At 35.8% G+C, this 25,499-nt stretch overlaps 1 protein-coding gene across 1 annotated transcript in view; it reads right to left on the reverse strand.

Annotated features, from left to right (window-relative positions):
* FCHO2 (FCH and mu domain containing endocytic adaptor 2) overlaps nucleotides 1–25,499 on the reverse strand; it is an 86,146-nt gene that overhangs the window by 54,209 nt on the left and 6,438 nt on the right. Inside the window, exons 2-8 of the mRNA XM_068176997.1 lie at nucleotides 22,791–22,882; nucleotides 16,944–17,018; nucleotides 15,516–15,657; nucleotides 15,245–15,397; nucleotides 10,629–10,733; nucleotides 8,656–8,754; nucleotides 7,489–7,585 (exon numbers count right to left, since the gene is read on the reverse strand). Of these exons, the coding sequence (XP_068033098.1) occupies nucleotides 7,489–7,585; nucleotides 8,656–8,754; nucleotides 10,629–10,733; nucleotides 15,245–15,397; nucleotides 15,516–15,657; nucleotides 16,944–17,018; nucleotides 22,791–22,882 (763 nt within the window). The remainder of the gene's footprint in view (nucleotides 1–7,488; nucleotides 7,586–8,655; nucleotides 8,755–10,628; nucleotides 10,734–15,244; nucleotides 15,398–15,515; nucleotides 15,658–16,943; nucleotides 17,019–22,790; nucleotides 22,883–25,499) is intronic.

The following is a 25,499-nucleotide window of genomic DNA, read 5'->3' on the forward strand; positions in this document are numbered from 1 at the left end:
AGTGAAATAGGTCTTCAACAAGTCCAAAAATCAACAAACCAAACATTTTTTTAAATCAGCATTACTGATTACTGACCAAATTGTCAATTTTTGCATTTGGTGGAGGGAAGAAACAGAATGGGAATACCACATCTGTCCTTTCTGAATCTTGTTGCTTGTGGAAGCACCATTTTATTAAAAATATTCATACTATTTCTAGTATCTGAAATGACAAGAGAAACAAAAGTGAAATACTTTACTATATGTGCAAGAGCCAGTGATGGCTGATCAACAGCAACTGTTGGTAATAAACATTGTAAATTACTGTTATAATTTAATCCAAAGAGTAGATGAATTGCAGGCACCAATTTTCAATATTTTTAAAAATGCAAACCTCCCTTAAGCCCTGTAAAAAGCTCAAATTTATTGAATGGATAATGAAAAGAGCCAAGAAGTATTTCTATGGGCTCACAGATTGTGAAATGTGGATTAAGTTAGCACAAAACCAATACTTTTTAAAGTATTTAAAACTAAAAAAAAAAATTACAGATGAAAATGACCCAATGCCTCTCTCACTCACACTAAATAACGGTACAGCACATGTATTAATTGTCATCTGAACATCATTGTTTTACTGGAGAACAAGGGAGAACAAGATTATGGCTTTCCATTTTTTAATCTGCATTACAGTAAAATTCTTGATTTCATCTTCAATATTTTTTAAGAAAAAAGGGCAGAAATAGAGGAACAAACTACCAACAACCACTAACAACGATACCACAATAAATTAATGAAGACAAAGGCCTTCTACAATGGGATTACATCACTGGTGGATAAGAGAAGAGCAACTGATGTCATCTACCTAGACTTCTGCAAAGCATTTGACACTGTTTTGCATGATATCTTGGTCTGTAAACTGGAGAGACACATAACTGACAGACAGACCACTTGATGGATAAGGAATTGGCTGGATGGTTGCACTAGAAGTGTTGCCATCAAAAACTCCATGTCCAAGTGAAAAGCAGTGACAAGTGGTATTCCCCAGGGGACAGTATTGGGACTGATGCTGTTCAACATCTCTGTCAGTGATATGGACATCTGGAAGCATCCTCAGCAAGTTTGACAAGGATACCAAGCTGTGTGGTGTGGTGGACCCACTAGAGAGAAGGAATGCCATCCAGAGGGACCTAGACCAGGCCCAAGAGATGGGCCTGTGCAAACCTCTGGAAATTCAAAAAGGCCAACTGCAGGATTCTGGGTCAGGGCAATCCCAAGCACCAATACAGGCTGGGCAGAGAATGGGTTGAGAGCAGCCTTGTCGTGGTTTGACATGGAAGTGATTTTTTTTTTCAGGAAGTTGGGTCAAACCAATCAGTGGTCAAGTTTGGATATTGGCACCTGAAGTGACCACTGAAGATAGGGATACGCCTCTGAGAACACAGGGGGTTAAAAGCAGGAACTCCCAAGAGCTCGCTCTCTTTGGTTCCGGTCAGGGTGCAGTGCAGATCTCCCCTGCCCAGCCATGGGGCTGGGTGGGGGGAGGGGGAGCCATGCGGCCTGGTCGAGGTGAGCCGAGGGGTAGAAGGACTGGAACCGAGCCAGCTCCTATGGACGGAAGGGTGGAGAGAAGCGGAGATGTTTTTGTCATTCCCCCCACCAAGAGGGAAGAGATAGAGAGTCCGGACGGCACCTGTAACTTTGCCGGCGCGGAGGAGAAGGAGGGGGGGGGAAGGCGCCCAGCCTTGGCCTTGGGAATCAGCTGCTGGGCAGAGATATCAGCCGTCCAGGGAGTCTGAGCTTTTAACCCTTTCCTGGGAAATGAAGGCTTTGTGAAATATTACTCCTTCTTGATTTGAAGTAGAAGAGAGACAGTCTGGGATCCGAGATGATGGAAAAAGAAATTCTCGAGTTGGAAGGAGATGATGGAGTGGCTTGTGGCTGGACTTTTCTTGTTAGCCATAGACTGAACCAAATTCTCCTAACAGAAGCTGCAATTAGGGTGGTGCGTTGGTGTGCCAGGAGACCTGTTTCAGTGATTACCAGCAGAGGAGTAGAGAGAAGGTGTGGAGAAGCCCTCTATCTTCAAGGAAGAAGAAGAGGAGAAGAAGACCTCTGTTCTTGGACCCTCAGCCCCAAGGGAAAATGGGGGGGACTGTAGTCCCAAAATGAAAAACTGAACTGTTGTCTCTTTTGGTCCATGGCAAAGCATCCTTAAAGGAGCCCTGTGAGCAGTCTGTCCATGCCCGGTGGTGAGAGCACTGTGACATGGAAAGGAGAGTGTCACCATGGCAGATTTTCTCCGGGCGGTTGCCATGTGTGACATGGAGACACAAGGGTGGCAACTGTGTTTCCTGGGGGGGGGGGGTCTGTGGCACAGGAGAGACTCCTGTCTCCCTTGAAAGACTGAGTATTTGAATATCTGAAGAGTAGCAACTTGATCAGGATCCTGGGTGGTGTCTCACTGTTAAGTTTGTTTAGAAATTAGGTGGGAGGAGGAGGGGTGTTTTAGAAAGTCTTCATCCAGGATTTAGTGTTTGTAGTTTTTCTAGTAGTAGTAGTTTAATAAAGTTCTTTCCTTTGTTACTAAGATGGGCCTGCTCTGCTCTGTTCCTGATCACATCTCACAGCAATTATTTAGAAAAATATATTTTCATGGGGGCGCTGGCATTGCGCCAGTGTCAAACCATGACAAGCCTTCTGAAAGAAAGATGTGGTGATGTTCGTGGACAAGCAGCTTACTGTAACCCAGTCATGGGCACTCACAACCCAGAAAGCCAATTGTATCCTGACCTACATCCAAAGCAGCATGGGCAGCAGAACAAGAGGGAATTCTGTCCCACTGCTCCTCTCAGGTGACACCCCACCTCTAGTACTGCATCCAGCTCTGGGGTCCCCAGCACAAGATGTTACCCTGCCCTGACTTCAGAGTAGGGCCACTATACTGATCAGAGGGTCTGGAGCACCCGTGCTATAAGGAGAAATTGAGAGAGTTGGGGCTGTTCAGCCTGAAGAAGAGAAGGTTCCAGGGAGAACTTAGAGCACCTTCCAGTACTTACAGCGGGCCTACACGAAAAGTTGGGAAGGGCTTTTTCACAAGGGCATGTAGTGATAGGAAGGAGGAAATAATCTCAACATGCAGGAGGACAGATTTAAATTAAACTCTAGAATGAAATTCTTTACTGTGAGGGTGCAGGAATGGGCTGCCCGGAGAGGCTGTGGATGCCTTATCTCTGAAAGTGTTCAAGGCTGGGCTGGATGGAACCTTCTAGGTGAACCATGTAGTGGGCAAAAACTAATACAGGAACAAACACACACATTTAGTTCCCCATATACAAGAAGTGGGCATGGTAATTCAATAACTAAAATTAAAAATTAATCATTATCAACTACAGATATATAGGCATTCACTAACCTCTTAAAAGAGATTTGATATTAACCTGACAATTTCAGATATAAAATCTAAAAAGAACATGAGCTTAAACTTCTTTGCAGCTTCTATGTCTTGTGCACCAACATTGCACACTAGAACAAATCAATTTTTAGCAGATTAATAGATTAAGTATCTAGAGCTAGAGCTCACTGGTATTTCATTAATCTGGAAGAAGATTGCTCTGGTATCACTTCCATTATTGATTTAAATACACTTTGGAAGAAAAGCAGGTATTTTCTGCCATACAATAAATTAATTTTCCAAGGAATAAGAAGCAATAGACTACAACAAACAGGAAACCAACCAATCAGAAGTGGTTAAGTTTTGATGAACACTGCAGGACCATACAAGCAACTAAAGCATCTTCCAACTGATGGTATCAAATCTGCTATTAAATCCAACACCAGGAACATATCATAGAATCCTAGAATGCTTTGGGTTGGAAGGGATCTTTACAGCTCATCTAATTCAATTCCTCTGCAATAATCAGAGACATCTTTGACAATATCAGGTTGCTCAGAGTCCTGTCAAATACGACGACAAATGGTTCCGTGGATGGAAAAATTACCACTTCTTTGGGCAACCTGTCCCAGTGTTTCACTACCCTCATCATAAAAACCACCTTATGTATATCTAGTCTGAATTTACTCTCTTTTAGTTTAAAAATATTACTCCTTGCCATATCACTACAGGCCCCACCTTTCCTATAAGGCCATTTTAAGTACTGGAAGGCCAAAATCAGCTATTCCTGGAGCGTACTGCTCTCCAGGCTGTACAGCCTCAACTCCCTCAGCCTGTCCTCAGGAGAGGTGTTTTAATAAACTTAAGTGTCTCTCCTCTGGACCACTCCAACAATTTCATGTTCTTCCTGTGCTGGGGACCCCAGAGCTGATGCAGCACTGCAGGTGGGGTCTCAGCAGAGCAGAGCAGAGGGGCAGAATCCCCTCCCTGGCCCTGCTGCCCACACTGCTCTCGATGCAGCCCAGGACACGTGTGGCTTTCTGGGCTGGGAGTGCCCATGGCTGGGTCATGTCCAGCCTCTCATCATGACCCCAGCACCCCCAAGTCCTTCTGGGCAGGGCTGCTGTGATCTGCCCATCCCCAGCCTGTGCTGGTACCAGGGTTGCTCTGACCCAGGTGCAGCACCTGCACTTGGTCTTGTTGAACCTCTTGAGAATCACGTGGGCCCATTCCTCAACTTCATCCTGGTTCCTCTGGGTGTTAAAGGAAGTTCAAGGAACACATTAAATTCTGATCTGAAGCCTTACTGGTCCTGCCGGCTTTGTTTTCTGGTGTTTTACACTAACTTTCTTTTCAGTTAAAATTAATAATTTGCAAGTGGTTTGGTCTTTTGTTTTGTTTTTTTTTCATTGAATGGAAGTCAGAAAACAAAAATTATTCCTTCTCCAAACATCGTGTTATTAAAAACTCTAAATTCTAAACTGACTTAACAAAGAAAAAAATTAAAACAAATTCTGTGAGAAGCAGGTTAAAAAAGTTATTTAGGTAGCAGTGCAAAAAGAGCCATTGTAAAGAAGTTACTGAGTGAATTAAAAAACTCTCACAAAACATTACTGTTTGAAAGAAAACCTGTTATTTATACAAGAAAGACTTGAATTCTAGATACCCCTGTACATTATGACTCCAGGTGACAGAAATTAGCCACCAGAGGGAGCCCATATAATCTGGTAAAACAGATATCACTGTACAGATACATTTCAGATACACATGTAACTTTACTCTAAATGGTTTGTTTTTATACCATTATTTATTATTATTATTATTATTATACCATTTTATTATATTATTATACCATTATTATTATACCATTTATACTCCATAATAAAACAGCCCTCCTCGGTTCTTCATTTCAGATTCATTCTTATTTTTACAGATATAAATAAAAGCAAGTGAACTCTGCTGTGAATAACTATAAATAGCTACAACGTACCAAAATAAACTAAAATTCTTTGTTATGCATTGCCTTTTTAGTTTATTTTATCTGACAGTTGCCACCATCTCACTTATCATAGTAACCCACAAATAATGTGAAAATTATGAAAAAAAGCTTACATAGTCCTGGGGAATTTTAAAGTATTGCCTTTAAACACATTTAAATTACAACCAACAGTGACGTCCAGAAGACAGTTTTTCTGCATTTGTTTTGTAAGCCAAATCAGTATCACTTTTTCTACTGAGTATTTAGATTTTTCTGAGGAGCCATCTTCTTCTTCAACCTAGTTAATAAATACATCCCACAGACTTTCAACATTTGTTCCGTTAATTATCTTTTCATTGTGAACAGTTCTCGGAAAAAAGTGGGGATTTAATCATGAAAAAGCAATCCTTAACAGTGGATGTTTCCTTTTCATTCTCAGAAGACCGATACCTAACTTTGCCTTCCAAATATTTTGAATTATTAAAGTTTTATGATTCTAAGTTAATAAAACAAATATATTAGAAGCAGTAAGCATAATTAACATCATTAGAAGTCTGTGTTGCTGGTCTTTAACACTTCTAAAGTTCTTGTGAATTTATGTTCTTTTGCTGCTGAATTTGACTATGCTTTCTCCCTGCACCATTCTGCTTGACAAAGCTGATATCAATAAATAATTTAATACTGTAAAAGAAAATTCAAGGTGCATATATTTACACACTAAATGTGCTATTGCTCCTTAAAATACTTTGCTTAACTTTCTTAGAGTACATTTGGAGATGTTTTATTTGTCCCCAGAGAGCACAGATGGGATTTGAAGAACTGTAAAGCAGCAAGTATTAATGTGTGTAGTTTCTCCATTAAATTAAAAAGTGAAGTATGACTTCTCTAAAAATTACAATGTTGTGTGGCAAAACCCATGCTTGATAGCATGCCCTAAAGTGTGCAATGTTCTAGGACAAATTAGCAAGCATCTTTGTAACCCAGGCAGTCAGGACCTTAAATGCAAGATGGAGATCCCTCGCCATGACATCTTGGCAACCGCCAATCCAAGAGGTCTGAACACAAAATTGTCACATGTCTTTGTCCTGTTTCAGACCAACTGAACTTGATACTCTGAAGTTCACACATTTTCTTTTTTGACCTTTACTGAGCAGTTGATGAATACGCAGGAAACTTTCAAAAATCGTTCCATATGTAATCTTATCTCAGCCCACTTGGATATCAGCATTACAGGATCACAGAAAGAATATGAAACAATGTTATGTTAAAAACACTGTGCACACATATTGCAAGATACCTAATAACATTTAACAATTCATTATAAATTTTCATTATCTACTCTGGTATGTACATTCTTTCTCTAGGACAAGAAATCTTTGTGTGCCTCTACTAGAAGACAGACATGTTAGTGAGGACTCCTAGCACTGAAGGAAACAGTACTACTAATTCCTCTATTTACACACCTAGTGACTGTATATTCATGCCACTATTAAAGTGATACTATATAGGCAGTACTAGAGAATGCCTTTTTATGCCAGTCCAGGAAAGTCTTACCACACCCAATCAACAGTACCTTCAGAAAGTACTATTCAATTTGCTTCTTACTAAAGAAGAAATACACATTATTGCATATTGAAATACATTTTACAAGAAAATAGATACTGTGTATCTATTAAAATGATAATTTTGTAAGCTGAACAAACTCATGCAACTGTTCCAAAACTCAATAAGCAGCTTTATAGACATCTGCTCTTAATATGTTTATATTGAACGAAGTTCTGAAGTACAATTTATGCAGAATCACATTTTGTACAAGAAACACATAGCAGACAACATATAGTTTGTACAAGGAACTACAGCTTCTTGACCAATTTCCCTGATGTTCCAGGAAACTGCATAGTTTAGTAGTACAGGCCAATAAACTACCAAGCATCATGAACACAAATACTACATGGACATAATGAATTCTGCATTACCAGTTTCTACAAACCATTTAATATCAAAGTTAATGAATACTAAGAATTTGAACATATGTTAAAAATACAGCACAATAACAAATTCGTGTTTGACATTTCATTAGGAATGGAAATTTCCAGTTTCAAAGCCAATATTTCCTATTCTGTTAGTTTTAGTTTCTTACCAGGTCTTTCCTTGCCAGTTCCTTTTGACTCAGCAAATTTCTGTATTAAACTCTCAACTGTGGTATTTGTCATGTTATTCATAAACTCTTCATGCACCTTAAAAAAAAAAAGTGATTAACTTTAAGAAGTAGCTTTTGCTGTAGTTAAATTTCAAAAACCTTTCCTCTAAAATACATTACAGGACTTAGAGAAATCAACAGATATTTTATCTAGGAAAACCTTCTCCTTTCTGTAGTATTAGCAAGTGTGGGTACACTACAGACAAAAAATGAAATTACAGATCTAGATTTTACTTCAATTTCTTCCATGTTAAACAACTTGTGTATATATATATTTTTTTTAATTTGTTGGCAACATATCCCACTATAATGTCAGGAAGACAGGCAGTTTTTTCAGCCAGCACCAGTTTAGGGTGTGAACTGTTACTACTGTATTATCACAACTCCCACCTGCTTGAGTAAAAAGCATAACTGTCGTAATAATTTTGGTCTAACAACATGTTGTTTTGGTCTGACAACATGCTGATAATAGATTTTTCCAACAAGGCAGGATGTGTATATACTTTAGAAATAAATAGCAAGACCCTTGTGATGATCATTTATTAGCAGAAAACCTCAATACTACAGTGTAAGCAAATAAAGTGACACTTCCAAAAAAACCCTAAGGACTGCTTATAATAATTATTACGTAATTTGAACAATTATATAATTATAAAATTATTGTATAATTTTTATAAGTATATAATTTTTGAATTAAATCAACTTCCATCTAAACAAAAGATATTATAAAAACTTCTGTTAGTAAATATTTTTTGCTCATAAAGAGTATAAAATATTCTCAGAGTGATATAATTTCTAGTTCTAACTTAAAAAGCAATATCCTAATTCTGTGTGAAATGAATGCTAAATTAATATCCAGAAAGCAGAATTTAGATACACACTAAAAATTCTTGAACTTTTTAATTCTTCAAATTGTCCTAATATTTTGTTTTCTTGAAGACAAAATTTATCCAGTCTTAGTCTGTAAACTTTGTGACACTGAACTTAAAAATGGAATAAGAAGCCATGGAAATTTGACCTTATGTTGAATTTCACAAAGGAAGAAATACTTAATTTAATAGTTAAGAAAAAACATAAAGCATGATCCAAATATAGTAGAAAAAATACCTCTCCTATTTGTAAATGGATTTCTTTTATGGTATTTGACAATGACTGTATAATCTCTTTCATTCGAAGAAGGTGCATTTCTTCAATGTCTTGAAATTTCTGCAAACAAATATAAGCAATTAATCATAACAAAAATATTTCCTGAAATATTAAATCTTAAATTTCAATAACTAAATACACTAACATGAAAAAATAAGAAATAAGCTTCTTTTTTCTCTCCACATCTTAAACATGATAGTTATATTCAAGAAAGTAAGGTGCAGAATTCAGTTATGAAATAATGTACTTTAGAAAGCAAACTATAATTTCAGAATCATTATTGAACTTTTTTTACTTACTTTTTGAACTTCCATTTAACCCCTCAAAAAATTCTGATCTATTTCTACCAAAATATGTTTAGAAGGTGCTCAAGTTTCCTCTTTTCTCCAGAACTGAAGAGTCTTGCTTTTTCATCTAAACCAAGAAATTTTATGTCTGGATCTGTTTTGCATTTCCTTTTTAGAACATTCGTAAACTCTTTCTCTAGTTAAATCTATGTTCTCTGCTTCTTTAAATAGAATTTGTTTGATATTTAAATTAATCATACATAATTTTTACAGTTTGTTCCTTTTTACCCAGGCTGTCAGCCATTTTAAAATCACTTCCAAAGTTTTCAATGGCCCCTTCCTGGCCAAAAATCAGAACTAAAAATGTTCTCATCCTGCCCAACAGTTAACAATAACAGTCTTGACATCTTTGTTTACTTCTGCTCTCCTAGTTCTCTGCTTATTTCTGTAACTACCCTTTCAAGTGTGTCCAAACTTTGGTGCACCACTTAAGCCTCTCTCCAATTTGCACAGGATTCTGTGAACACCCCAATCTTGAACCTCCTGCTACTCTGATTCACAAACATGACTCCATGCATACAAGACATGTATCTCTAGCTTCTTAGGCCATCAGTCTTCTGCCATACTTATGTACCTCTGTAGTCATCACTCAGGGAGATTAAAATTATTTTCTTTTTCTTCAGCAACCTTCATCTTAATTACAGAAGATACAGTCATCCTCTGTAGCCTACCTTATGATTTTAATTCTTTTACTGGACATTGTAAGACAGATTTCAGCTAAGCCAACTGAAAGAAATAAAAATACTCACACTCCTCACTGAGTGAAAGGTATACTGAATTAAGACAATACAGGATGTGCTTCACATAGAAGTGGGCTTCCATATAATCATGGATGTACTTTTTCCTTACACATCATCTTTAAAGTAGCCATCGAGCAACCAAACTGCGGATGCAGCTACACGATTATACTTAAAATTAATTCCACACATGCATCTTTAATTGGCAGAATGATACATTTCATTTCCAATATGGACAGATGTGGAAAGTTTACAACTGTCCATAATAACATTAAGTTTAAATTTCTATTTTAAGTAAAAGGATTGGTACAGTTAAGGAACTAAGGACATTTAGCCAATGTTTAAAATGTAGCAAGACATGGCATATGCATTGATACCGAGAACCTGAAATTTTCCAGAATATAGTCTTTTAAGAAACCCCAGAAACTTGAACAGCTATAATGGCTTTTCATAACCTCAGGTAAATCCTGGGTAGGCATTTTAACAAACTGTAACTTCAGTGTTTCAACGGAATAATAATGAAAAGCCACAATGGATCCCAATATTAAAATTCCTGTAAATGAGTCCAGGATGCCCAGCAATTCAGAGGATTTTCCACATAAACAAAATGCATACACAATACTTCCAGAAGTTCATATTACTTTCTTCCAAAAATTTCTTCAAAACACCTTGTAGAGTGCCAGCACACCACTGTGTCATTGAAGGACAGGGCTGTCACAACATACATAGTCAGTGTTTGCCTTTCAAACAAATTTTAGGTTTTTTTAAATCTTTAATTTCAGATGGCTTCAGAAATTAAATAGAATACATTAACCGTCTTCAAAGGTAACTCATTTAATGCAACACTTACCTGTGCTGTTTCTGTCATTTTCAGTTCAAAATCAGATTTATATGCAGCATACTTCTCCACATACAGTTTATAGGTATCTGTTGCTTTTTTAGATTTAACTGCTGCCTAGAGATCAATATAAAAATGTGGCAAATGTCACATACAGGTTTTTTAAGTTACTATTAAAAGAAAGCCTAGAATCCTCTCTAGAAATTTTCAGGGGCATACCAAAACAGAGAAGTGTCATAACAAAATTTCAGCACAAAATATCTCGAGATAAGAGCATTAGAGATTTTCCTATACATAAATCACATACAAGTGTAATAACTCAATTAAATCCCTTCCCCTTATAAGCAATAAAATTTTTATAAAAATATTTATAACAACATTTATTTTGAAATAAAATTTTATTGAAAATAACTCATTAGCTCTTGTCAAATGGAACAACAAATTTATATTTGCAACAGCAAAATAGGAAAAAAGAAGGGTTAGAATACAGAGCAAACAGTTACAAGTGCAATTCTGAAAGAATCAATGGCAAAAAACCCATGATGGTGAAGTTCTCTTAGAAATGAAGAAAGAAACTCAGAAGTATGGGAGTTACATCAATGCATTAACAGATATTTGAAAATGAAGCTAGTGCAGAATATAGTGAAGGTCAGATTTAGGCAGGTCAGTGTTACTATTAATAGTCCTTTGGAGATGTATACTTTTCATTATTTGTTGCTAGTAAACCAAAATCTTCTTTCTAGGAGTTAAGTAAAGCATAAAACAAAATACTGGAAAACCTCAGTATTACACGGAGAACAAGACTAAATGAAGTGACTGATTGTAGCAGACAAAAAGTTATTTTCAAAGTTTACAGCATGACGCACGAGATGAAGTCTTTCAAACCTTTGATCATCTATTTCCAAATTAAATGCCAATGAAAATCATCTTGAACACCATTTTCTTTCCTAGCTTCTTTACTCAACATGCTTTCTATCGCTCCAAAATTTCCCATCCTTTGTAACACAAAAGTATTTCTGAATTGTTAATGACATCAGTAAAGAGAATTGTGTATTTTCTATTTGTTCTAATTCTGAGTAACCCTCGTCCCCCTTGCAAATCAATTTCATCTAATAGAAACTATTTTTTACTTACAATGATCTGTAAAGCTGACTGCTATCTATAATTTCAAATGAGATAACAGAAAGATGTCCTCTGATAAGAGAGAAAGAGAGAGACATTCTGCAATTTCCAAGAGAAAAATAACATATAATCATGAGTAACAGTATACCATTAGCAATTCAAAGGAATAGGAATCAAAACTAGTTATTTGTCCAGTTACAAAGAAAGCCTAAGCAGATCTCTAAGTCTTCTAAACTCAGCATAATAGAATGTGAAAATACGTAATGTAACAAAAATATGGATTATTCAGAAAAGTTGTATCAAACCTATCAGTTTATTATCCTGAATTTTACTTCATGATTCTCACTCATATGCATTTACACAGGAGAATCACTGAGAAGCACACAGTGCTATCATGTTTCCCAACTGCCATTTACTATGCTGAAAATACAATATGCTCCCTGAAATCTTGCTTTTAAAATTAAGACTGCTTTGAAGTTGATTCCAAATTTAATCACTGAAAAGGAATGAAATGTCAAGCTAAAAGATGTAAAAATGGGGGTTTTTTTGGTAAAGCATTTTTAATTGAAACCTTTGTGCAAGGGAGTTTGACAAAATAAGAACATTCTTCATTTCCCATGATGTTTAATGATGAGCAGAAAGGCAGTATTGCATGTTGAAGAGCAATTAAAAAACTAAGTACGTAGCAGGACAGAAAAATCATAAAATACATGGACACTGTATGATTAACTAGTAATCTCTTCTGAAAATAGGATGTGATTATTCTCAGGTACAGCAATTGCTAGAGCTGTATTTACAGTATGTGACCAGATTTACACTATGTGAAAGAATAAGGATCAGTCAACTGATTTTTTTTGTTAAGTCACTATAAATAGAGAAGTTTACATGTCAGAGAACAACAGGAAATTATTATGCAAGTTAGTGTTAACTTCCACCTGCAATGAGACTTGCAAGGTCTCAGATACTTCACTGAAGATTCTAATGAGGTATCTCTCCAAACATTTGTGATAAACTCTCAGTATACTAGTGCAGATCCCTTGTTTTCTGAGAAAGCAGTAAATCTGTGATTTTGCCAGTAAATAGTTTTCATGCTGCACTGAAAGTAATACATCTATTTTCTACCAAAGGAAAAATAAATTAATACAATTTTTGGTCACTCTGTTTACAAAATTGCAAGTGTAAATTTGAATAGAGGCATAACTGAAGAGATAACTGTCAGTTACCTACTCCCACTGGAAACATATTTTAAGTAGTTGCATTCAAGTACTATTCAATGACATAATTGTATCTAAGGTAGATGTAAAAAACAGTAAAAAATTACCCTCCTCCTATAGTGCTTCCTCTTTCCTCCTTCTCATGCAGACATCTGTCATGCTGAATGTTTTTTTGTTTCCAAATGAACAAGGATAATGCTACATCTTAAAAAGCCTTCCCTCAAGTCAACCTTTCCTACTGAAACTCTATTTACAAGAATTTAGAAAAATTATACTTTGAATACACTGTCAGGAAAACATCTGCCAACACTCATCTGATTCACATCTAGAATCCAGCATGAACTGTCATTTGAGACAGAAACTGGGGGGGGGGGAAACCTAGATTTATACCAAGATAAAACAATTGAAACAGTCAATAAAACTTTTGTCATCAGTGAAAAAACAATAACCAACACTATCTTCTCCATCAAGATAGCATGACTATAAGCAAAAACATCATTCTAACAAGAACAAAGTCCTAGACAGACCAGTTAATTGAAATGGAAATAGCCAGAGGAATCATGATTTAATAAGAGAAGTTATAATGAGAGACAAGGAAAGGTGACTTCTTTTCTTTACTAGTTAAGATTCCTGAAAACAGGAAAAAATTACTTTTTTCCCAGCAGGTCAAGGAAGGGGATCTTTCCCCTCTACTCAGTACTGGTGAGGCCCTACCTGGAGTAGTGTCTAGTTCTGGAATTTTCATTGCAAGTGAGACATGGACATACTGGAGAGAGTCCAGTAAAGAGGCATGAAGATGACGAAGGGACTGAAGTATCTCACTCATAAGCAAAAACTGAGACTGTTGGACTGTTCATCCTGGTGCAGAGAAGCCTGAGGGAGAATCTTACCAATAGATATAAATACCTGAAGGGAGGATACACAGGCGACAAAGTCAGGCTTTTTTCAGTGGTGCCCAATGACAGAACCAGAGACAATGGGCGCTAACAGAAAACACAAAAGGTTCCCTCCCTCTGAACAGCAGGAAACACCTTTTTCCTCTGAAGGTGATTGAGCCCTGGCACAGGTTGCCCAAAGAGACCATGGGATCTCTGTCCTTGAAGATACTAGAAAGCTGTCTAGACAAGGTCTTGAGTAACTGGCTTGAGATGGCCCTGCCTAAGCATGAGGAATAGAGGTCCCTGTCAACCCCAGATATTGAGTGATTATGTGAATGGATCAATCCCCCATCACAACCCAAGGACAGTACTAAATACACCTCAAGATACTCATTCCTTGAGTTCCTGGTCCGTGAGATTGGAACCTTTTAAAACAGCAGTGAAAGCGTTGATAACATTTTCTTCATTGAACAGACTTCAAACAGACACTTGTGCTCAGCTACTTAATCTCTTTGCAGGGATAACACAATTACTCCTGAGTTCAGTTGCAAGGGCATTGAACATTTACATAAGGAAATATATTAAGAATGCAAGAGGTGCTACAACAATTGAGCACAATTTCTGTAAAAGCCACTACAAAAAATTAATTTGGTGCAGGTATTTACAAAGTGAAGAATTAGAAGTACAGTACAGTAAGAACAGACAAGGAAGTAAGTGTAAATTAAACATATCTAGGTATTCATGATATCATGTATAGTGCAATATAGTCACAACTTTCAATTATGTTTAACCCTTTCTGAGCATTCCACTTTCTAATACAAGGTGAATGGATAAGACAATTAGTAGTGCTGTGGCATGATAGAAACTTCCACAGATACAGGGGGGTTTGATCTACAGCCTTGTAAGCAGCTTGGACTGATGTAAAAATAAAGTTCAGAGACATTAAGTAGAAAAATCATAAACTTATGTCTCTATAGTTGTAAGTAAGAATATACCTTAGGTAAGTAAGAAACTGTATTGGGTAAGATGGTGAAGGGTCTGTAGTATAGTAATGTAATTGTATAGAGTAAGGTGAGAATTTTAAAGTTGTAATGGAAGTATATGCATATACGTGTGATAAGAGCCCATTGGGTAAAAGTATCCACAGTGCAGTAGAAGTGAGTAAAGGTGATAGCTTAGAAAAGCAAAATAAACCTTGTGGCAACTGTCTATTGATTTAGAAAGTTATGTATTGTCTTGTAACAAAGAACTTGTGACTGAGCTATGGCTGACAGCTTGGTCCTTTAAAATCTCACGGCCTCTGAGACTGATGTTTATCTGAGCAATAAATCGTTCTTAGCCTGATGGTGGTCCCATTCCTTCATTAAAAGTGACAATAATAATATAGCAAATTAAAGTAAGATGTGACAGCTACCTTTTCAATTTCTCTCTGTGTTGCTCCTTCCTTTTTCAAGCGTTCTTGTTCCACACACTTTGCATTGTAGTTTTCTTTTGATTTCTGCAAAGCCTGAGTGATGCTTTGAATATTTTGCACTGCTTCCAAAGTTCCTGAAACATCTTCTTTAGTCTGCCAAATATCACATGGTTGTCAAAACCAAAGCATTTTAATTTTAGTGTTAACAAGTCATTGGACATACATAAAGAATTATCTTATTATAATAAGATTATTATTATCTTATAATAACCTTTTTATAAGCTTTGATCTGTTCATCTCCATACTTGTGAACTTCTTTTATTAGCTCTTGTAATCTCCGCACAAGATCCAAGTGACAACTTGCTAGTTTTTCTGTTGAGGTTTTGAAAACATCCCAAACTGGTGCAAATGTCCTAGATTGAGGAAAATAATGTTAATCTGGCTTTTTTTCCTTTCAGTTGGCAATTTTTTCACTAGTGCTACAGAATAATCAGTAAGCTTACAGTTCACTTCTCCTTCTAAAACTGAAATAACAAAACACCCAACAACTGCCATAAATTCTTATTAAATAAGCTCCCAATGTACTTGACATCCTATATACTAATTTTCCATGTTTTATGTTCTACTTGTATTTGCTCTAGTAAGTAAAACACCGCAAATTTCATTTAATACTATGATGAGCACACAATAATGCCAATTATCAAGATGGTGCAAGAACAGCTTAAAATAATTTAACATGTAGTAAATACTACTATGTATATACTTTAACAGTGTGAACAAATCAGCAATTTCTTGGTTAGATACATCTCTAGTTGTCTTACATCATTGCAGCCACAAGATAGAGGAAAAAATATTGGCAAAGATGGTCTGCCACTAAAAAGGATTTATTGATTAACAAAGATGAATAAAGAGATGGGATAATTTCTCAGATTCAGATTTCTGTGCTGAATGGACTTTCTCCAGCTGTTCTGAAGATATACTTCTGCCTTGCTATTCTGGCTAATGCTGCTAAAAATCAATACTAACCATAGGCTTTAAAGCTCCTATGTCCAAAGGTTCTGTATCTGCCTGTTAGTTTAAAGACCATCAACAACTATTACCAAGTTATTCACTGATGAAAGCTCCCTACATTTCTAGATTACATTACTATAAATTTAAAAAAAACTAGTTTTTCTCAGAAGCCTGAGTTTTCATTGACCTAATCTTTCTAATGGAAAAGTATCCATTCATCATTCTAGTTTTTAAAAACATACCCTGTGTATAAAACTTCCATTTAACTATTGAATAAATCTATGGAAAACTCTCATTCTGAACATCTCTAGAACAGGTAACACTCCAAAAACCAGAAATAATAGAAATAAATAAATTCACTGCCAGATTTACAGGCCATATGTTCTCTCTTCAAAATAATTTCCATAGGCTTGAGAAAACATAATAGAAATAACGACATCTGAAAAGAACTCTGCTCTAAACACAGAGGAAAAGACAATTTATCTGTGTTTGGGCTTTGGTCTTTTTATTCAGTTCAAAGAACTGCACTGTCTTCGTCTTCATGAATTTTTGCATGGATACTAAAGACCTAACAATCATTTTTAAAGGTAATACCAACCTTCAACATTATCAATAAAATATCCAGAATCAAACTTGATTCTTAGCATGTATAGAGTCGCTTACTTCTCTCTTATGTACACTTACTTACCCAAGTTGTGTGTAATTGCTTGCAGATTTGGCTAGTTTTGTCATCGACCTTGAATATGTCTCCTCTATTGTAGCCCTGCCAAAGAAAGCCATCAAAAGTACAATCAAAATTTTGAAATTTTGAAGGTAAGAAGACTGAATATTCATTCTAAAGGTACAAAACAGAAGACTTTTTACGTGAGCTAAAAATTACTCCATTTAAATGATTTCTCAAAAGCTGTTCCAAAAAATTCCATTAGTATATTTAAAAAAATAATCTAAGAACCCTGTGACAAAATATTGCAGGGAACAGAACAAGTAAAACCCAGGAACTCACAGCTCAAAAAACAATTTTTTCCTTTCTATTTGCTGTTCTCAACTGCCATTAACATTCCTTAGTAACAGACAGAACAAAGCATCACAACAATCATCTATCCAGCACTGTCTAAACAGGAGAGTGTTACACAGCAACCAAAAAAAAAGTATTTGTAATGAAAACTTTACAATAAACAAAAAATATTTACTGCACAATCACATAAAACAAAACGAGGTGTTGTTTAATCTTCTTGTTGGGGGTAGGCTGTTATTTCCTTTAAGTTCTTCAAATAGTAATATTTGAGTTTAGAAATACACTAAGTGTTCTTATGTTTTCCTTCACTCAGACACACAATTTCACTTGTCTTTGAGAGATGCAAAGTCCAAGGGTTGGCACAGATTTCCTCCTCAGAGACGTTGCAGAGGCAATTGCCATGGAATCACCGATTACAGCAGTGGCTCCCTGCAAGTCCTTCCCTATTAATCTTCCTCACCCTCCTATTATTAAAGATAAACAGTATTTTAATTTTTCACCCTAAATCAATATTCATTACATAGTGTCAACTTAGATTTAGAAGCATCCTAGATATAAGTAAATACTATATTTGTCTTTTCTTGAAAAGCTTGGAGCAATTTCCTTCCTGCTGTGTAATACCTTTACACAGGACACGAGAGAAGAAAAAAAGACAGATGGAGAATTTATCCCTCTCTCAAGTTATACCATGACTATGACCTGGGAAGAAGTTTTCATTTCTCCTGTACAGCAACAGTTTACAAGCAAAAAGAATTGTCTTGTGAAAATATGAAAACAAAGTAGGGGTATTCACCTGAAACAGAGGAGCATGTGCTAAAACCTACTGAACTTCCAAAATAACTATCCAGTTAGTTAGTTGGAAATCTATTTGGAGAAGGTGATTAAACTGCAACATGTAACAAATAAATTTCATTTTGAATATTACCTACTGCAAAGTTACGCACCATAAAAGAAAGTCAATTCACTTTATCCTTGTTCCATACATGATCATATCTTAGATGGTAAGAAAATGTTCAACTTTCCCAGGCTTGGAAATCTTGCACACTGCACAATGGCAAGCACACATGCACCAAGCTTAGATAATTATTTTTTTGTTTTTAATTACCATGATGAACAATATATTTTGACGAATCATCTGTATCTGCTATCCAAGTTTTCCAGATTTTGTAACTTGGTGTCTTAGTTTTCCTGTTTAAAGACAAGAATTTTGACCAAAATCCACATCCCTTTTCTTTGAATCAATTTACAGCATACTTCCCTGAACTATCTCCACAAAACTGGAGTTCTGCAATTCACCACAGAGTATTAACATATATCAGTTAAAAACACTAAGAACTGAAAGATGACCAGTTAGTACATTTGTCCTACCTACTGACTTCACAGAGCACTCTGTTGTAAAGGTAACAGACTACAATTTTCTTAGTAAATTAATTTTCACCCATTTGAATGTGTGTATTTGCCAAACATTTAAAAGTTAAATGGAAACATATGCATTGCTAGTTTCATCTGATCTAGAAGATTCTTTCTATGATGCTTACAGGCAATTGGTGTAGAAAAACATTAGAAGATTCCTGGAGAAAAAAACAACATATTTCTATACATTTCTCTCCTAGAAAAGCAGTGTGATTTCTTAGATATAGAAAGTTTTGATTTTAAATGCATGCAAACACATGACAGCTCACCTACAAAATCTTCCCCATATATAAAGGAAAAAAAACAACTATGCAGGCAGCTCAACCTTTTTATTTTGACTTCTTTAACAAACAAAAATTTCTACATGCTTTAAAAGTGAGGCATGGCCTTTACTCAAGGCCAAGTTGGAAGGGGCATTGAGCAATCTGGTCTAGTGAAAGATGTCCCTGACTACAGCAGGGGAGATTGAAACTTGATCATCTTGAAGATTCCTTCTAACCGAAACCATTCTATAATCTGATGATTTTAAGAACTGTTGTCTAACCTTCCAGCAGATGAATAACTTGTCCCATTCATGATTTACCAACATTAAGCAGACTGCCTGCCAGAAAACTCACTATTTCAGATGACAAACTTCTGAACCACAGCTCCAACTGGCTCTTGATTCTTTCAATACGTGACCAGTAACAATACTGTGTCACTGAACACAGACAAGGAGGAAAACTTCTGCTCCTTCTAGGATATCAAGCAGGAATGGCAGATACAGCATAGTAATATTATTACAAATTAATACATTTCAAATGCTTGTTTTTCTCAGTGAAAAAAACTTTACAATCTCAGAATGTTCTTACAGAAATTTTGAAATTTTTTTTAAAAAATGCTTAAGATAATAATTTAAGAAGTTATTCCATATCTTACGCATTTTTTCATTACCTTTTCTAAGGTTGGAAAAAAGGAAACAATACTCTTCCCCAATTAGGCTACACACAACTAAAAATACTATTCTGTACAGCACAAGTAACAGAGATGGGCTTCACACAGACATGGGTCTTTTGTGCCCTTAGCAGTCTGTACATCTAAACACACTGACCAACACATCTCTCCTTTGCATGCAAAATCACTTCATAAAAAGTGCATTTTTTGGCTAGTCTGGAGAATCCACCAAGCCCAGATGACCAGGTGACTGCTCTACCTAGAAAGGGTAAGTACTCCAACTTGCTGAATTTGTTACCACCAACTCAGATCTGTCTACCTATTCAATAGTTTTCAGTTTTTACTCTCTTATGTATCCACTTCTGAAAAAAAGAGACAGAAAACAGCCAATGTGTAAAAAGAAATGGAAAAACAGATTCAAAATTCAAATACATGTAAATTTAATTGTCATAGGGAAGAGTTCAGAAAATCAGGTACACAAAAGCCAAAGCATAAAAACACTAGATCTAGATGGCTCCTAATACATGTTGCTCATCCACTTCACATATTTCCAGCAGAAGACAGTACTGTAAAACAATATTCAGACTATAATCTACAGAAGAAAGAGAACAGGTAACTGTGTGCACCATCTCTTAACTTTTTTGCAATTAATAAATGTGCAAAATAGATCACGGACAAGACAACTGAACCATTGTAAAATACTGCCTAATCCAATTTCTTTTTGAGACCAACAATTTGGCCCACGTGGAAAAATGTGTTCTACTGAACCATTTTTATTTCCCAGGAAGTTGAATGACATCCCAGAGTAATTTCACAAAAGCAGCAATGGACTTCACTGCATGCATTTGGACTCTCAAATATTTTTATCAAAATAAGGACACCAAATATTTGAAGTCTCTCTATTTCTTTGAATCGAAACTATATGTCACAAACTACTACCAGCTTAGGCCGCGATTGATAATTCATCCCTTATTGAGAAGAAATATCAATTTTTTCCTCAACTACTTTTTGTTAATTGTAGCCTGGCTTATCAAGAGGTAGCAGAAAAACATGGCTGAAGAATACACTAGGCAGGTTTAATATCCTCATGGAAGTAAGTCACTAGAAAGGACTGAATTTACTGCAGCTGTTCTGCATCATTGACACAGGCAACTTACCCTTAAGGAACAATACTGTAGCTTTGTTAAGTAAATTGCAATATAGCACTCAGATTCTATCTTAATGAGTTAATGAGAATTGAATTTTTTTCATAGATCTTATAAAAGTTGCAGTAAGATGGCTGCATATCTCTTTGCACATCCTGATCCATGCAAAGAAAAAAGCATTTTTTGAACTCTCACTAAGGATAAAGTATCCATGGGGAGCCTCATGTATTTGTACACAGTCATTAATCTTTAAATGTTATTTAACACACTAGAAATAATTGGCAGAAACCTGAGCTGAAACATTTTAACATGCGGAAAAAGGTTCAAAGATTTTCTTTATTGACTGCAAAGGTACATAACTTAAAAGTTATTTGAAAATAATTATTTAATTTTAAAAATATTAAAATTAAAAATTTAATTTGCAGAAGCTTATAGATAGAAAATAAACACAGAATGACATATTCTTTTTACTAGGGATTTTGTGCAGAAAGAACTGTTAAGTTTTACTTATGTCAGTATAATAAAGCAAAGAAACCAAGTCAGATACAGCAGCAAGTTATTTTTTTACCCATTTATGTAAGACCTTTCACCTTAGCACCAATATGAATAAAATAGAGCATGTCCAAAGAATACAACATTCAAGACACAAGAAGCAGAGAGATTGAGATGGTTTCTCATCAAAGTATGGAGGTAAATCTAAATACAAAGGATGTAAAACCAATAAACTTAAATGCATCCAGGTAAGGTACAGCTTAGGTCCCTGATGTGGTGCTATAAATACTGAATGATTCCATAAATTAAAGCTTTCCAAGGAAATATTCAGGAACTCAGGTAAGAAAAGGCAAATATTAAAAGTGCAAGTTTGTGAAGCATTAAGCATTTATACTAAATGTGAACAGTGAATCCCTCTGCTCAATCCAACTCAGGATTTCACTAGAACCCTTTGTGGCTTCATAATTCATTCTCTGAAAATGGGGACTTGACAAACAGAAGATTCCTTGGTTGTACAGTCTTTCCAAAAAAAGACATCGCATCTGGACTTTGGAACTCACCCATTTCTACTTAGTTAAATGTTTCTTTGTAATTTTCTCCAATTCACTTTGAAATGATGCTAATGTTAGTGCAATAGAGTATCTGTCAGATTTTTGGTGGTTATATTTTGTGGAAATTTTAAAAGTTCTTTTTAAACTGAGATCTATTTGAGGCCAAAACTTAAATTTTGAAGAAGAATTCCAGTCTGACAGCTTCTAATGCAAGAAGCCAGCAGTGAAACAGGTCCTCAATCAATACCTTGCAACTATTTTCCATCTGTTATCTAGTGTCAATAACTGAGGAAAGCAAAATTCCAAAGTAGGCATATAAGTAATTTTGTTCAGAAGGGAAATCCCTATGTTCAATGTAGCAGCAGCAGTCTTCTTTCACGAAGAACTAAATGCAGCACTAGGTCTTCTGTTTTGGAAGTTGTCGTATTTTCAGATTTCAGTCCTGTTCAAGACTGTTCAAGACTGTACAAGAACCCGTGTTATTTTCTGCACATTATTTTCTTGTCCCTATGGATTACTCTCTTTCTTTAACAAACCTAGTGTCTCAGCTTCTGAATGTATAATTATTTAAAGTTTATACTAGAAGTTGCTAGTAGCCTAATTCCATATCTATAGTAAAAACTTTGTAATTCTGATAATTTCTGCCACTTTAACTTACCATTATTCTTCCTTTTTTTTCCAAATGAAAAATTTGGATTAATTTAAATAAACTGCTGGACACCTATTATGACACTTCTAGATTTTTATTCTTTTAAATGAAACCTGAAAAATTAGAAGCTTACTATTAACTGATGCTTAAGAGTTCCTATTCAGTTCTAAGCTAATGGAATAAGTATAGATATTCCTGTAGAATGCGAGAGGTATATTAAAACAATAATTGAGTTTTCATAATTGAATTTTGTTAACATATTTTGCACGCTGTTAAATGCAATGACAAACAATAAAACCGACAAATACTATATTAAAAATATAGGATGAATACTTACCTCTCTCTAATAAAATCTGCTAAGTCCTTTGTTGACAAATGTCCATGTTTCATATTGTGGTAGAGGACATCAAAGCCATTGTTCCTTTCTCCCTAAAGATAAACAAAAAGTAGAACTATGAAACACAACATACTGAAACTATGCATTTTCACAACTGCTTTTCTTCTTAATCACTTCATCAGGAAGTTAATTATTTCTAATGCTTCTGCTTTTTAGCAATTGCTGTTAGTTCCCATTAATCCCATATGTGTAAACTAAACAAAGATCACCTCAGTTGCTACCACTATCTTTCTATCTATATATTTCTAGGCTATAGTCAAAGACATTTCTGTTGTAGATTTCTAGGGGTCTTGTATTCTTTCACTTCCCATCATATTAAACACTAAATACTGTACTAAATACTAAATACAGTAGTAAATACTGTACTCTCCATTTATCGTCTCATCCCTTTCATTATTTTACGTGAACTAAATTCAGTTAGGATTACTTGATATCCTACTTCCCCAATTCTTCACTCTTCATTTCTCTTCCACTGCTTTTTGTAAAACTGGTTAAAAAACCAATCACTAATCTTTTCCTTCTCACTTGTAGCTTCTCTGTCTATTCTTAAGTTTAGTTTTAAGACATTTTCCAGTGAGTAAGGCACACTGCACTATTAAAACTGAGACACTGCTCTAAGCACTGACTAATAAACTCAGCCAGCTCGACCTCTGGCACTATAATGAACTTCCTCCTTACAGCAAAAAGCAACAACAGAAATGAAAGGAAGGCAAGGCACAGCATAACAGCATTGCTACTATTAAAGTTTTCCTGTCAGACTACCCATTCCCCTTCTCCCTCACAAAAGCTTCAGATCCATAATGCTGCTTTTATATAAGGTGCAAAGTGTGCCCTCAGGAAAACTGCATGCATGTCCAGAGTGGAAGGGAAAGAAGAACAGGATGGTATAGCATAGAATGGAAAAGATTATTTCAGCTGGAAAGGAACTACAGCAATCATTTAATCCAAATGACTGAGCACTTCGAGGATGACCAAAAGTTTAATCATGGTGTTGATGGCATTGTCCAAATGTACCTTAAATACTGACAAGCTCAGGGCACCGATCACCATCTCGAGGTACCCCATTCCAGAGTTTGACCACCCTCCTAGAGTAAAGAAATGCCTCCTAGTGTCCAACCTGAACCTTCCCCAGCACAGTTTTCAACCATTCCTACATATCCTATCCTTAGCTCCCAGGAAGAGGAGATGGGCATCACCCTCCCAATCTCCCCTGCTCAGGAAGCTGTAGAGAGCAATGATGTCACCCCTCAGTGTCCTTTTCTCCAAACTAGACAAGCTCAAAGGCCTTAGTGGGTCCTCACAGGACAGGTCTTCCAGCACTCTCACCAACCCTGTTGTCCTCTTCTGGATGCATTCAAATAGTTTCACATCCTTCTTAAAATCCTGAACTTTTAACAAAGGCAGGTCTATACTATCAGTAAGAAAAGCCCAAGAATTTGGTCTTGTACCCTTCAAAACATTTCTGCCTGTTTAATTCTGCAAACATTTGTTTGTGCAGCCATAAAGCAAACCTTATCAGGGAAATTATACAGCTGAAAAATAAAGCTACCAAATAAAACCAAGAATCACTGATCCAGATCACTGCAAGGAAACAAACAAGCTGTATTGCTCAGCAGAAGAGGTGGGGCTAGGAGGAGAAGGCATACAGGGATCTGCCATCTTAAATAAGGAGAAGCAACCATGGGTGGATGGAAAAACTCCACAGCAGCCATGTTATTAAGTCCACTTCCACTAAGTTTCAAGTTGCCTTAAAGGACACCATAGAGAGACTCAAAAATTAACAAATAATAGATAACTGAAGGCAATTTGATATAGATTACTACTCAGGATTATTTGCTTTACTTCTTCCAAGCATTGGGAAAAACAAAACCAAAGGGAAAAAAAGCACCTTAAAAATCATGGTTTCCATGGTTGCAGTAAGCTGTAACCTGAAAAGGTGCACCAAAATTCAGATTAGTTTGGTATAAGTGCAATTACAGTCTGTAAAAAGTACAAACAAAACTAAACAGAACACATGACAATACAGCAAACTCTAAAAGGACTCTCCACAGAGCAAGGCTTCTACAGACTTGAAAAGTAAAAGAAAGATAAGAACACCAATTACTAGAAAATGTAACTTTATTTAAATGTTGTCCTACTCAAATACCAGTCTAAATAGTTTCTTTCCCCTTTCACCCCTATTTAAATATTTTTCTTTGTAGTTTAAAGCCCACAGTTACTCTGAATACTGGTGCACTAACTTATTAACTATATGTAGTTACTTAATATAAACCCTGAATGCCACTGCATTATAATTAAGACTTCATTGGTATTTTCAATTAGAATACAGAATATAATTCTTATTTAACCTCTCCAAAGTTGTTACTGTACCCAAATTTATAGCTAAACAAATAAAATTTACAAATAAATGTTAGGCACTTTTTCCTGAAAAACTAATAAAATTCTCCTTTATGAAATGTTCTTTGCTTTAAGGTGTTTCTTCCAGCTAAACCAACATGTTACCAAAATGTGCTGAACATAGGCCACACTTAAACTTTTCATAATGGAAGCTTTTAAAGGAACCTTCTCTACACTGGAGTTCCATAAATTTCCTGCAATTTAGAAATGCAGGAAGGGTAGCACAGCCACGACCCAGCCTCTTGCTGCAGC

The sequence above is a fragment of the Anomalospiza imberbis genome, chromosome Z (genome assembly GCF_031753505.1).
Source record: "Anomalospiza imberbis isolate Cuckoo-Finch-1a 21T00152 chromosome Z, ASM3175350v1, whole genome shotgun sequence".
NCBI lineage: Eukaryota > Metazoa > Chordata > Aves > Passeriformes > Viduidae > Anomalospiza > Anomalospiza imberbis.